This window comes from Punica granatum, chromosome 1 (assembly GCF_007655135.1).
Source record: "Punica granatum isolate Tunisia-2019 chromosome 1, ASM765513v2, whole genome shotgun sequence".
Taxonomy (NCBI): Eukaryota; Viridiplantae; Streptophyta; class Magnoliopsida; order Myrtales; family Lythraceae; genus Punica; species Punica granatum.
Window position 1 is genome coordinate 43509932 of NC_045127.1, and position 13611 is coordinate 43523542.

At 39.6% G+C, this 13611-nt stretch overlaps 1 protein-coding gene across 1 annotated transcript; it reads left to right on the plus strand.

Annotated features, from left to right (window-relative positions):
* Positions 1-10241: 10241 nt before the first annotated feature.
* Positions 10242-11364, plus strand: LOC116206431. Its single transcript, XM_031539305.1, has 2 exons — positions 10242-10941; positions 11201-11364. The coding sequence occupies exons 1-2, from the start codon at positions 10242-10244 to the stop codon at positions 11362-11364; spliced, it is 864 nt and encodes a 287-aa protein (XP_031395165.1).
* Positions 11365-13611: the final 2247 nt, after the last annotated feature.

Below are 13611 nucleotides of genomic sequence, written 5' to 3' on the forward strand. Positions count from 1 at the left end.
TTGCATTTATAATAATGAATAAATACGCAATTTGGTCCCTGACTTTCGCAGGTTACATCAATCGGATTTCTAACTTATGTTTTACATCAATTTGATCCTTAAGTTTGTCAATTTGCATTAATTTGGTCCTTGTACATCAATTACATCCTCCATTGAAGGAAATTACATTAATTACATCCTCCACTAAAAGAAACTGCATCAATTAAATTATCGCTACATCAATTGGGTCCTTTTTTACCCAAAATACATAAAGAGCTTCTTTTGGTGCATCATTTAGGTTCTTCCGTCATCGCGGTGTTAACTATAACGTTAACTGAGGAGTATGTTATATTGTTTAGATCCATTCTTTTTTTTTTCCTTTATACCTTTCTAACAGAAAAAAAAAATTTTAAAGTGAAAAATAGTGGGTAGTCCCTGTCGAAACTCTCCCCCATTTCAAAGCCCCCTTCGACGAACTCGCCTGGGGAGGAGATCACCGACGAAAAAGCCCTCACCGGAGCTCCCCCTCAAATATATATATGTTTTTTTAGAAAGACAACAAAAGCAATGTCGTTTAGAGGGATGGACCCAAAACAACATCGTTTTTGTCCCTTTAAAGGTTGAAACAACTTTGTTTTGAGTCCACCACTCAAAACGACGTCGTTTCGCCGTCTTTAAAAAAAATTGAAGGAGCCCCCATCGGAGGTCGTCGGAGGGTACTGGCCCTTCTGGTGACCTCCCCCAAGGGCAAGGTTACTGATGTGGAGAGCTTCCAACGGAGCTCCCCCACTATTTTTTTAAATTTTCCGTTATAAAAAGGAAAAAGGATGATGTAAAAACAAAAGTAAGGATCTAAATGATGTAACATACTCCTTAGTTAATACCTCCAAACTAATTTTGACGGAAGGAATTGATGTACCACAAAGGACCTACTTGATGTATTTTGCGTCACAAAGAACCCAACTTATTTAGTGGAGGATGTAATTGATGTCATTTTTTTCAGCTGAGGATGTAATTGGTATAATTTTATTCAGTGGAGGATGTAATTGATGTAGAAAGGACCTATTTGATGTAAATTTGAAAGTAGGGGATCAAATTGATGCAAATTGACAAACTCAATGACCAAATTTATATAAAAAAATAAGTCAGAGATCTGATTGACGTAACTTGCAAAAGTCAGGAACCAAATTACCTATTTACTCTTATAATAATCCGATATCACACGCTCATGACATAGGTAGAGTATATAAGAAAAGGAAGCCTAATGTCTGGAGGGATATTGGTTGGGATTGAATAGGTCGACCCAACATGTGATCATAATTTGATTTACATAGATAAAGAGAACTATTGATTGAACCATTATCACGCATCATATAACTGTAAGCACCTTTTTCCGACTCAGGCTCGGTCACCATTGGGGGCAAGCCCCGGGCACATTATCAATCTAAGAGCGGACCTAAAACGAGAAGAAAACACTGGAGGATAATGTGAGAAGACGACCTTCTTGATCCGTCATACAGATCCTCAAGCGTTCGGCGCCTTTTTGAAATCAATACGGTGGTCGCCAACATTTTTTTCGGGTCCACACACAGGAAACGCAATTTCTCAAAATAGCACGTAATTCCTAGATATTTTATTTTGGAACCTGACCACCTGTAATTTCTTTAAAATTTCGACACCATAGTTACTCTTGACTGATAAAAATGCAAATGCCTTAATTTCCACATTTTATCTAATAGGGAAAGAGTTCAAGATCAAGAAATCGATATTCTCGCATAGCGAAAAACGTCATCGCGGGTGTATTTTCGAAAAAACAAATTTTTTTCTCATTTTTCTATCACTTTTTGGGAGACAGTGGAATGGGAAAATTAATTTCTCATGTTCAAATATGTTTTGAGACTAATTTTCAAGAGAAAAATATTTTTCAGAATTTAAAATATATTTTCAGATGAAGTAACACCAGAAAATACATCGAAAAATGTCAAAATGGGCTTCCTATTTATTCCAAGGGCAAAGGGTATTTTTAGAGAGAACATTTAAATTAGATTTGAAAAAGTTGCAAATTAGACCACCGAAGGAAAACGACTCATCGAGAGGCCGGGCGCGGTTACGACCCACGCCTCCATCCCGCCATGGGTGCTGTGACGTCATAGAAGCGCCTAGATTTAAAGAATTTTTTGTTTTTCATCCCATAACTTTTAAAAAGCTAGCAAAATGACTCCAACCACTTTTCCCCGATAAATAGAAGATGAATTTTCAGCAAGGTGGACTTTTGGGCTCCCCTCATTCGTTGAAAAAGAGCTGACATTCATCTACATCCCCTCCCACACACCAAACACTCGATTTCCTTAACGATTGCCTTGTAGGTTCCCAATCGAGGAGAAGTCAAGAGCTCGAGAAGGCGGTCCATCCCTAATCCTTGGAGGCTCCACTCAAGCCCGACTCCCCCTCCTAGGCATCATACTCTCCGACGCCTAGGCATCATACTCTCCGACTCCTCGGAGGATTCCCTAAGTTCCCGCGTTTCCAATTTAAGGTTTAGGTATAATTTCTAAAACTCCGGTTTGGGATGTGAATAAAGCGACTTGGTGAAATCAGACTCCCCACGAACACTTATAATAAAATCATGTGGCTAATAGTCGGGTCTCGGTTGTTAGATTATGGGTAGCTAGACCTCTAGGAGGTGTGTGTGCGTGAGCATGTATGTATTGTGCTCAATTTTTTTTTCTTTTTACGTAGAAAAGCCGAGAGATGGGAGAGAAGAGTAGGTTATCATGCATAATCACTAGAACCGACTCTTAGGACCGATAAAAGTTCATACCTTCGTGCTTGAGTGTTTAAGTGCCTAGCAACTCGTTTTTCTCGAACTTTTCCGCATTTTCGTTTAGCACAGTAGGTTTTCAAACCCCTACCCGATTTCCGATTCAACCCCAAATCATTTTCATGCTTCCCCACGAGTTTTGGAACTACACACTTAGTTTCGAACTTTTCTGGACATTACAAGTCAGTCCGCGCCCCCCCCCCCCCCCCCCCCCCCCCCCCCAGCTCCCTTATACAAACTTTTAAGGCCGCTACAAGTCAGTCCAGAGACCCTTTCGAACTTTTCTGAGCCCCCAGAATCAGTCCAAACGTTTTTTTGAGGTTAAAAACGTGTTTTTCCATCCCAAAAACCCGATTTCCATTCGATTTCAACTCAGCCCGTGTCGTTTCCAGACTTTACATAATGGTCCCCGAACTTTACAGAACTGCAGAGTGACCCCAGAATATTCGGGACGTCCTTTGGACCCCCCCAGGTCTTGATTTGGGTGTTTGGGACTCCTGAATAAGTTTCGGGCACTTTACATGCGTTCTCAAAAACTTTTTCCAGTTTACAGATTAGTCCCCAAACTTCTCCGAGCTGTAAATCGGACCCCAAATCTTGAGAGACACTCCCAGAATGATCCTGGGGCCGTAAACATTGAGTTGGGGTTTTTCGAGTGATTTTTAGGCTTTTTTGAAGTGGTGTAACCCACTTTTTCATTTTTACAGATTGGCTCCCAAACTTTACAGAGCTGTGAATCTGCCGCAGGACATGTGGGACATTCTCAGAATGATCCCTGGGCTGTGAGGTCCGAGTCTTGGGCCTTTCGATTGATTTTTGGGCATTTCACAAGTATTTTGCAAACGTTTCCGACTTTTACAGTTAGGCCCACGGGGCTTTATTGAGCTGCGAATCAGTCCCAGAACTGGTGGGACAATCTCAGAATGATCCCTGGGCTGTGATCTCTGAGTCTTGGGCATTTTGGGTGTTTTTTGGGCATTTTACTTGTGCTTTTGCGCAGTTTTCGTTTTTTTTACATATTTGCGCCAAAAGTTTTCTAGAATCGGCAGAACAGCCCTCACGCCTTTATTACATTTCCAAATTGGTTCCTAGGCACTTTAAATAGAATTGAATGCAATGATTGTGTGATGGAATGAACCAATTTGATAACTCTTGTGAGCGGGGTTAGAAGGGTGAGTTCATGATGCGTGAATCGAGAGAAGTATGACGAAGACATGACGAAGACCACGAGATTAGGATTATTCAACTCGGAAAAGTAATAAAAATGGGCACTTTAGACAATTAGAGTACCGATTAGGGCAGGTTATTGGTTTGTGAGTTTCTAACCCGTAATAGAACCCCCGAGCTTAGCTTCTTTGGACCGAAGACTGACAAAAAATCTAGGTGGTTAGTGTCGTGCTCTATTTAGGAATCATAGGTTTATGGTTAGCCTAAATTAACTAGTGACGACTCCATCATACGTACCACGCCAATTTCGGGGAGTCTCTCATCTAGTCAGTATCACGTATCGACAATTACGCGGACAAAATAGCGGTGAGTCAGAAGAATTCACTTTCAGGCATTTTAGAGGAGTGAAGGAGTCGGTTTAATGAAAGAAAAATTATAAATAACTAATAAGGGGTATTGGTAATCCTACTAGATATCGAACCTACAACCTCTAAATCAACATGCGAGGGCATGCGTTACTGCGCAACACCCTCATTTGATTGCTTTTGGTTTCTTTGGGGAGGGGGGGGGGGGGGGGGGGGGGGGGGGGGACTTACAGCTAGTCAAACTTTTTCAAAATGTTCTTTTATATAGCGCATATATAGGCTTCTTGCTTGGCTTCGGTTGGTTCACAGGATATAAAACTTTGCCATGCACATTTGTTGCCTCATATATATCTATCTATATTTTTAGTGTAGAATTATCTCCTAATATTTTGCTGCAAGTGACGAGTTTTGCTTTAGTTTTAGAAAAATTTGCACATAACACGAACGCACGTCTAATATATATATATATGACCATAATGATAGTCATATATTAAGTGTACATATGAACTTAGTATTAATATTAGGACAGCAGAAAAGGAAAATTAGAGAAAGGAGTTCATTACAGTCACAAACTTGTCTGAAATGAATTAGAGGCATTGGGTTTGGCTTTTCTTATTACTGGAATTTCTGTCATAGCATTAAGTGAGAACACCCAAAGAAAATCAGCAATATGTGATGAGTGACGTATGTATGCATGTATACAATGCTTTGGGTGAAAGCACCCAAAAGAAAGAGGATATAATAATGAATCCTCATCAAGACTTACTAAAGAATGATTTCCCTAAAAAAGTAAAAAGAAAATGGTAATTAGAATTGGATGGTGGAAATCTATAGATATTAGCACTCAGATAGACACAAAAAGTGTTCGCAAAAAAAAAAAAAGGGAATAGAGCTGCTCAATGCAATATGGTTGTTCAGGCCGTTTGTTCGGCGGAGACTATTTCTTCATGTGGTTCGTTTGATCTTGCAAGTGACAAAGTCGACAGCAGATCAGATGTTGAAAAGCTGTCGGCTTGAGCTTGATCAACGCACTAAAATAAGGCACCGAAAGACCAAACCATATAATATATATATATATATATATATATATATATAAGTACAAAGAGATACACAAAACTAACTAAAGATTATAAAGAGAAATGAGATTTGGTGCAGAATCATTGCTCTTGACTTGAAACTTAGATTATGAGTTCGATTTTTATATTCATATCCATATATTATTCTTTACAAATTTGCTAGTGTTGTAATGGTAGAGACATGACTAATTGTATCCATTGTCACCTGTTTGAATCTCTCCATATATTATTTCTTCTCTTCTATCCATCCATTGCCGTTTGCGTAACCGGAGAGGGGAAAAAATAACACATTAGCAGAATTCTTGAAATTTAAGTAATAACTTTTTATTAAATTAATTATTTGAGGAAAATTGTCTAATTAATTTTTTTTCTTTTTCTGGGCGAAATGTCTACGCAAAACTTTCGAGTAAAATGCACTTTGCCCCCCAACTTACGATGAGAGTTTGGGTTTACACCCCGACCTTCAAATTTTTGCAGAACACCTTCTGTCCTTACTGGAAAATAAGCAAGATGCCTCCTCAACCAATTTCTGATCAAAATTCCTGTCAAAAAAGAGCACATGCCACTCACATGTTAAAATAAAAGGGTAAAAATTGTCTCCCTAAAATAATAAATTCGAAAAAAAAAGAAAAAAGAAAAAAAGAAAGCAGCTCAGCAATTGGAATTAGGGCGTCATCTCCTCCAACCCCCCGCACCTTCTCCAACCCAGCGTCGATTCCTCCAACTCACACCTGCACCATCTCCGGCGGCAGCGGCGACCCATCCTTCTCGTCGACGAGCAAAGAAGATTGCAGAGTCGACCGTCTCCACAAACCCATCATGTGCGACCCATCTCCCAGCGGCAACAATCTCCTCTCCCCGACGCAATCTCCTACCAGGCTTCAGTGCAGTAGCAGCGACCCATCTCCCCGCTAGACTTCACTGCAGACAGCGGGTAGGTGCTGATTATCCTGCGATTTTGGTAGTTCCTCTCTGTGTTGAACCAGTGAAGGCAGCTCTGCATCTGTGTTGAACATGATCTAAATCATAAAAATGGAGAATTTTGTTCCATCTGAGGAACTTGCATGGGTTATTGAGAAAGGACCTGCTATTAAATGAATGGACAACATGAAGGAATATTTATTGTAGTTCTTCTTCTTGTAGGCACATACCAAGACTCAATCGACAGATTGCGATGGTTTGGAAGTTGAGAAATGGAAACCATGAAAAATCAACTCCAGAATATGGTCAGTTTAATATTCTTGAAGCTTCCCTTTTTCGTGGAATGGAATAGAAGATGAGAGAGAATATGCATCTCTTATATCAAAAAGAATAACAAAGTTTGTGGTCCTACAAGTTTCCAAAACATAGTAGAAAAAGTGGTTGCGTTGATTTTTTAATGTGGAAAAGGAGAAAGACACGTACTGATCTGTTGTTTGGACCATCTTTAATATATGCATTTGTTTTGGTTGTTGAAATGGGGACTCTGGCATTTTGTTTTTTAATTCCTTACTTTATTATTGTTGTACCTCTACTATAATATGGAAAAGAAGAAAGACACTAATATGTTCTTTTGAAATTGTTTTTATTTAATTTCTTACTTTATCATTGTTTTCATTTGATTTTTCTTAGTTATTTCCATATATTGAAAATAACACTTTATGAATTTTTGCAAGGGATAACAACGACTTCTTCAGCATTAAGATGCACCATTCCAGTTGGTTTTATAACATTGGCTACTCGAGGTGCTATGTTGGGGGAAAGGTCAACTACTTTGACTACTGTGAGGGTGATGAGATGTCTATGATAGAAATTCATGATATGGCTGAAAAAGTTGGAGTAACAGAATTTACTGCTTTTTACTTCAGTAGGGAATGGGCAAATAATTGTAATGCTTTACAGCTTATGGAACATGACCATGATGTAATGAAATTGTCTGACTTTGCCGATCCAGAGAGGGTTGTTGGGATTTTTATTGAGCATCAAAAGGTAGATAGTAATATTAGTGAAGGTGCATCGTATTTGAAGAGTTGTCATGCTAGTTTTTCTGAGTTATATGAACCTACTGCTGCTGAAGAAATTAATCTAGGAGTTGATGTTTCTGATTTACATGAAGAGCCCTTTGAAAATGTGACTATGGATATTGAGGGTGCATCTGATTTGAAGAGTTGTCATGCTAGTTTTTCTGAGTCATATGAACCTACTGCTGTTAAAGAAATTAATCTGGGAATTGATGTTTCTAATTTACATGAAGAGCCCTTTAGAAATGTGACTATGGATATTGAGGATGTTGTTTTGGACAATAATGATAGTGGGGAGCAAGGTTGTCAGAATCGCGATTCTACCTAGAATCAGTCGAGGGTCGTAGAATTGTGAATCGTGATTCTACCTAGAATCAGTCGAGGGTCGTAGAATCGTGAATCGTAAGATTCTACTTGTAATTAAAATAATATATATATATATATATATGTAGCATATTTTCCTGAGAAAAAAAATTAATCATTGGTCATTCAAATAAAAATCACAAACCAACAAATCAATTATGGCTTATATGGCCAGAATTATAAAATTATATGGCCATAATTATAAAATTACCACGAGTTACTTTGGATGGTTCCATTCAGTGGATTCACATCCCAATACACACCGATAGAAAAGACTGGTTTCTTGAGACAATTATGGCCCTATCAGTTTTAAGACACTAGGTAAAATTCCAAGCAGAAAAGCCGGGTGTAAAGTTAGATGTGCAAAAGCATTATGAAGAAATATCGACAGAATTTACATAAGGGCAATCCAAAACTCCTTTCTATTGACATCAACTATTTATATTTCTTTGCTTCTGTAACCTTCTAACAATGATAATCAATTATCAGTCACAACTCTCCCACTAGAAACACTGTAACCTTCTAACAATGATAACCAATTATTAGTCACACCTCTTCCTCTAGAAACACTGTCAACAGCTTTATGCAGAAAAGCCTGTACTCTCCACAGAATCCTCGGCTAAGTCGGAGACGGCTGAATCCGCTTCAACTTTGCGTGACCTGGGATTCCGGTGCCACTCACCGCCCCTCAACTTGCTAAGACAGTACAGAAATTGAAGATACAATGGGGAAGGGACTGGGAGCATATTCGATTCAATCTGTACATAATCGACTCAATCGAGCAAGCATGAGTTTGGGGAAGGGAGAATGAGAGATCAGAATTGAAGATTGTACCTGCCCTGCCCTCGGTCGAAGCTCAGAGTAGCCGCAAGACCCGAGAAGGTACCCGCCACTCTGTCACCTGGAGAAGGTGGACGGAAGCTCAGACAAGTTAGCTTGTCGGAAGAAGAAACAGGTGGACCGTTAATCGAAGCTCGGAGAAGCAGGTGGATGGAAGATTTTGACTCGAAAGCTCGAAGGTTGGACTGGAAAGAAGGAGAAATTAGGGTTAAACGACTGGAAAGAAGGAAGAAAGGGTGGGTGGAAGAGGGGGGAAAAATATGGGCTTGGGCTTCGGCCCCTTCTGGGCCCGGGCTTGGGCTGATTCTATGATTCTACGGTTCAACGCGCGATTCCGGCCCGAATCCACAAATCTCGGCTCACCCCCTGCAATCGGAATCGGTGACCCCTCATGAATCATAGAATCGTACGATTCTACGATTCGAATCGCGATTCTGACAACCATGGTGGGGAGGATGATGAAGCTTCCATTGGAGATGATTCAGAGAACTCTAAGGAGCTGGTTGATAGTGATTGGGAACAGACAGATGACTTGGACTTTATGAACAATATAGACTTTGAGGCAGAATGGGTTGGGTTGGATAGTCAATCAGTTGAGAGAGAAATGAAGGGGAAAAATGCCATGAGAGTTTATGAGAAGATCAACCAAGAGAACACAAAAGCGACTTACGATGGGTACAAAGTGTTTAATCCAAAGCTGGACATGGATGATCCAAAATTTGAAATAGAGCTGTGCTTCACAGATACTAACATACTGAGGGCTGCTATCAGACAACACTCCAGAGTGCACGGAAGGGACATCAAGTTTACTAAGAATGACAGGTTTAAGGTACAAGCTAAGTGCAAAACCAAGACCTGTCCTTAGAAGTTATATGCATCTAAGCTTCCAAATGACGATACAGTGATGATTAAGACTCTATACGGAGTCCATAAATGCTACAGAAAGCATAAGGTGATTGCTGCAAATTCTACGTGGCTAGCTAACAAGTATCATGACAGGATAAAAACTGATCCTGATTGGATGGTGAATTCAATGATGGAGGTGATGAAAAAGAATGCAGGCTATCATTTAGCAAGTATCAAATTTACAGGGCTAAAATTAAAGTCAGACATATGGGGATCGGTTCAGATGCCCAATAGTATGGTCTTCTGTGAGAATTGATACCAAAATTGTAGGGGATGAAATGAAGTTCAAGCGATTTTACGTGTGTTGGGCAGCTCTGAAAAAAAGTTTTCGCGATGGCTGCAGACGTGTGATTTTTGTTGATGGCTGCCACTTGAAAACATATCTTGGAGGCATAGTTCTATGGGTTGTGGTAATTGATGCTAACAATGGCATATACCCCTTTGCATATGCATTGGTTGAGAAGGAAAAGAAGAACTCCTGGCTCTAGTTTTTACAACTCTTAATACAAGATCTCAGCTTAGAGGAAAGTGGTTTGTGGATCGTAATGTCTGATAAGCAGAAGGGACTAATAGATGCAGTTGAAACTTTGATGCCCAACTTTGAACATAGATTTTGTGTGATGCATTTGTATAGCAACTTTAAGCAGTCACACAAGGGGTTAGTTTTGAAAAATATACTTTGGAAAGCAGTCAGGGCTTCTAGGTTTCTGATTTTGAAGCAGTGATGAGGGAGCTAAGAGACAGAGACAAAGCTGCCTTCTCGTGGCTTGCTAAAAGACTAGCTGCAAATTGGTCTAGATCATACTTTGGCACTCAATCAAAATGTGATGTATTGTTAAATAACATGTGCGAATGTTTTAATGCAGTGATTCTTGGTGCAAGAGGTCTACCAATACTTGACATGTTGGAGACTGTGAGACTAATATTAATGAAGAGAATTCATGTTTGGAGGGACCAAATGAAGAAGTATTCAAGGGAGATTTGTCTTGCTATTCAGAAATTTTTGGAGAATCTCATGAAGAAATCAAATGACTTCATTGTTCATTGGAATGGAGATGCCAAGTTTGAAGCTGAGGATTCTTATGGTGATAGGCTGAATGTCAATTTGAGGATGCGAACATGTTCTTGTAGAAGATGGCAGCTTAATGGTATTCCTTGTGCACATGCAATTGCAGCCATTTTTTACATGGGAGAAGAGCCTGAAGCATATGTTGATGAGTGCTATCACAAAGAAACCTACTTGAGGATCTATAGTCATCTTATGACTACTCTTGATGGATCTAATAGTTGGCCAGACTCTGAGATGCCACCTATGCTCCCTCTAGAACATGAGAAGTTACCTGGTAGGCTCAAGAAGAATAATAGAAGAAAGCAACCTGATGAAATTAACTTGGGAGGCAAGAAGGTAGTAGATACAGCTAAGGGTAAGTCTATTGTGAATATTGGGAAGATATGGAGGAAGGGGATTGTCATGACCTGCAGTGTTTGTAAGCAGAAGAAGCACAATTTGAGGACTTGTCCCTCGTTGAAACACAATAAGACAGATGAACTAGGCTTGGACATCCCTACATCATTTCGTGACCATACAGAGAAGAAGAAAAAAAAGGTTGGTTTAACTTTTAATTTTGCTTGCCTAAATTTGGTGTATCTTTTTCCTATAATTTTTTTATTTTATTTTTCAAGGAACACAACAGTCTGTTGCCAAGCTTGCAAGTGAGAGAACAGTGGAATTAACAGCCATTGCAATTAATGAATCGGAGCCAGCAACACATGCAAGGAAGAAATTGGAGGTCCGAAGAAATTGGATGGCTTCACAGTCTTCAGTAGCAAGTTGTTACCCAAAGTGAATTTGGAGAACGAAGTGATTTTTTTTTGTTTTATTATGGAACATACTGATTTAGCTCTGTACTTGTTTTTTTATATATTTTTCTTCCAAGGATTAAACATATACGGTTTCTAGCTTCTTCTTTTTTTGGTTGGATGGATGAATGACCTCATTTTGTTGATGTGAAAAATCAATGATGTAAATGGTGGATGATTGATGTAAATATTGATCTATCTAGCGAATCTGAAATCATTTTGAGTGGTGGGTATTCTGGCTTATTTTCTTGATTTTGACTTAAAAACTGCTAATTATAATTCTTTTGCCAAACAAAATGTTGATAGAATCTGGAGTTCGGATAATCTCACCAGGCAATACCTGTTTAATCTCAAGGAGTTCAACATGTTTCTTTTACATAATTTGCACTTAGTGTCATAACTCATAAATGATGAAAATCTCACAGGTTCAATGTGTAGACCGAAATTAATCAGAAAATTTTCTTGTGAAGACATTCTTTCTATTCTATTTCCACCTTCTGCTGATGATTAAACAATTATGAGTGCGAGTAGGTTACTAGTACAAATTAGCTATTTCTCATAGGGATTGGCTTCTCGATCGCTGATCCATTGAACCAGCTGATACAATTTCATCAACTCCGTGGTTGCTCATTAAGAACTCAAAATTCAAGGTTCCTCCTTATACACAACCTATTGCTTAAACAAGACGAAACAGTACAGCAGTTGAGCTTATAGGCAACTAAGGTGACTAATCTTAACTAATCATTCATAATCTAATAATTCACAGAATGAGTGTAGTAATAAACCCAGAAACACTAGTGACAATGGTAGGGTCACTCCCCCAACTCAAGATGCAATTGCTGCAGGATAGGCAGCCTTTTCAACCTGGCAAAATTCATCAATGTGGAGCCCCAGTGTTTGCGCTTCAGGCAAAGTAGTCATTGCAAGTAGATTATAGCCTCCAACTCCTGCTCATTCCATTCATTTACTTGCAGGTCCTTTCGCAATAACTCATGCAAGTTCCTCAGAAGGAGCAAATTTCTCCATTTTTATGATCCAAGTCATGTTCTTCAGTTCGGTAAATTTTGCTTCTGCAGATAAAGTGTAAATTTTCAACCCCAAATAAACAGCTGAGACTGAACGGAATAACTTGCAGAGCTACCTTCACAGTTAGTTTAACGCAGAAAGGAACTACCAAAATCGCAGGATAATCAACACCTACCCATCAAGCAAGATAATTGTAACACCAATTCGACATTGAATTGCATAACGATTACATCAAATCGCAGATTGAAGGGGAGGGGGGGGAGGAATAGGATAAATTCAGCAAAGAAATGGGCCAATTAAGGTAGACACCCACCGAAGATTGGCCGTGCAGGGAGATGGGTCGCCATGGCTGCTAGGGGAGCTAGTGGGGAGATGGATTGCCGCTGCTGCATTGGAGCCTTGTAGGAGACCGCGTCGGGGAGAGGAGACCGTCGCTGCTGGGAGATGGGTCCCACGGGATGGGTTCGTGGAGACAGTCGACTCTACAGTCTTCTTTGCTCATCGACAAGAAGGATGGGTCACCGCCGCCAGAGATGGTGCAGGTGCGGGTTGGAGGAATGGACGCTGGGTTGGAGAAGGCGCGGGGGGTTGGAGGAGATGAAGCCCTAATTCCAATCGCTGAGCTGCTTTCTTTTTCTAGTTTATTATTTTAGGGAGACAATTTTACTCTTTTTATTTTGGTATGTGAGTGGCATGTGCTCTTTTTTGGCCGGAATTTTGATCTGAAATTGGTTGAGGGGGCATCTTGCTTATTTTTCGGTAAGGTCAGGAGGTGTTTTGCAAAAATTTGAAGGTCGGGGTGTATAAACCCAAACTCTCATCATAGGTCAGGGGGAAAAGTGCATTTTACTCCAAAACTTTCTTTTCTATTACTATGACCTCTTATACAGTTAACAACCCTAATGCAGAAAAACGTGATCATAAATATTACTATATATGCTGCTCTTCACCCAAGAAAAAGAAATAACAGTGCGCCTGTAGAGAATTTCCTTCTTAAGATGACGATATATGATATATATGTATATATGAAAGGTTATAGAAGATGTATCAGAAATTCATTCAAGACGAATGTCCCGATCCCATGACTATACATATGATTATCGTCATTATGACTATATTACTTCCTAACGCACTTCAACGATGAGAGTCCAAATTTGTCTACTCCTGTGAAGCAACGCCGATATCCAAGAAGCCTGCAGTAGCTAGAT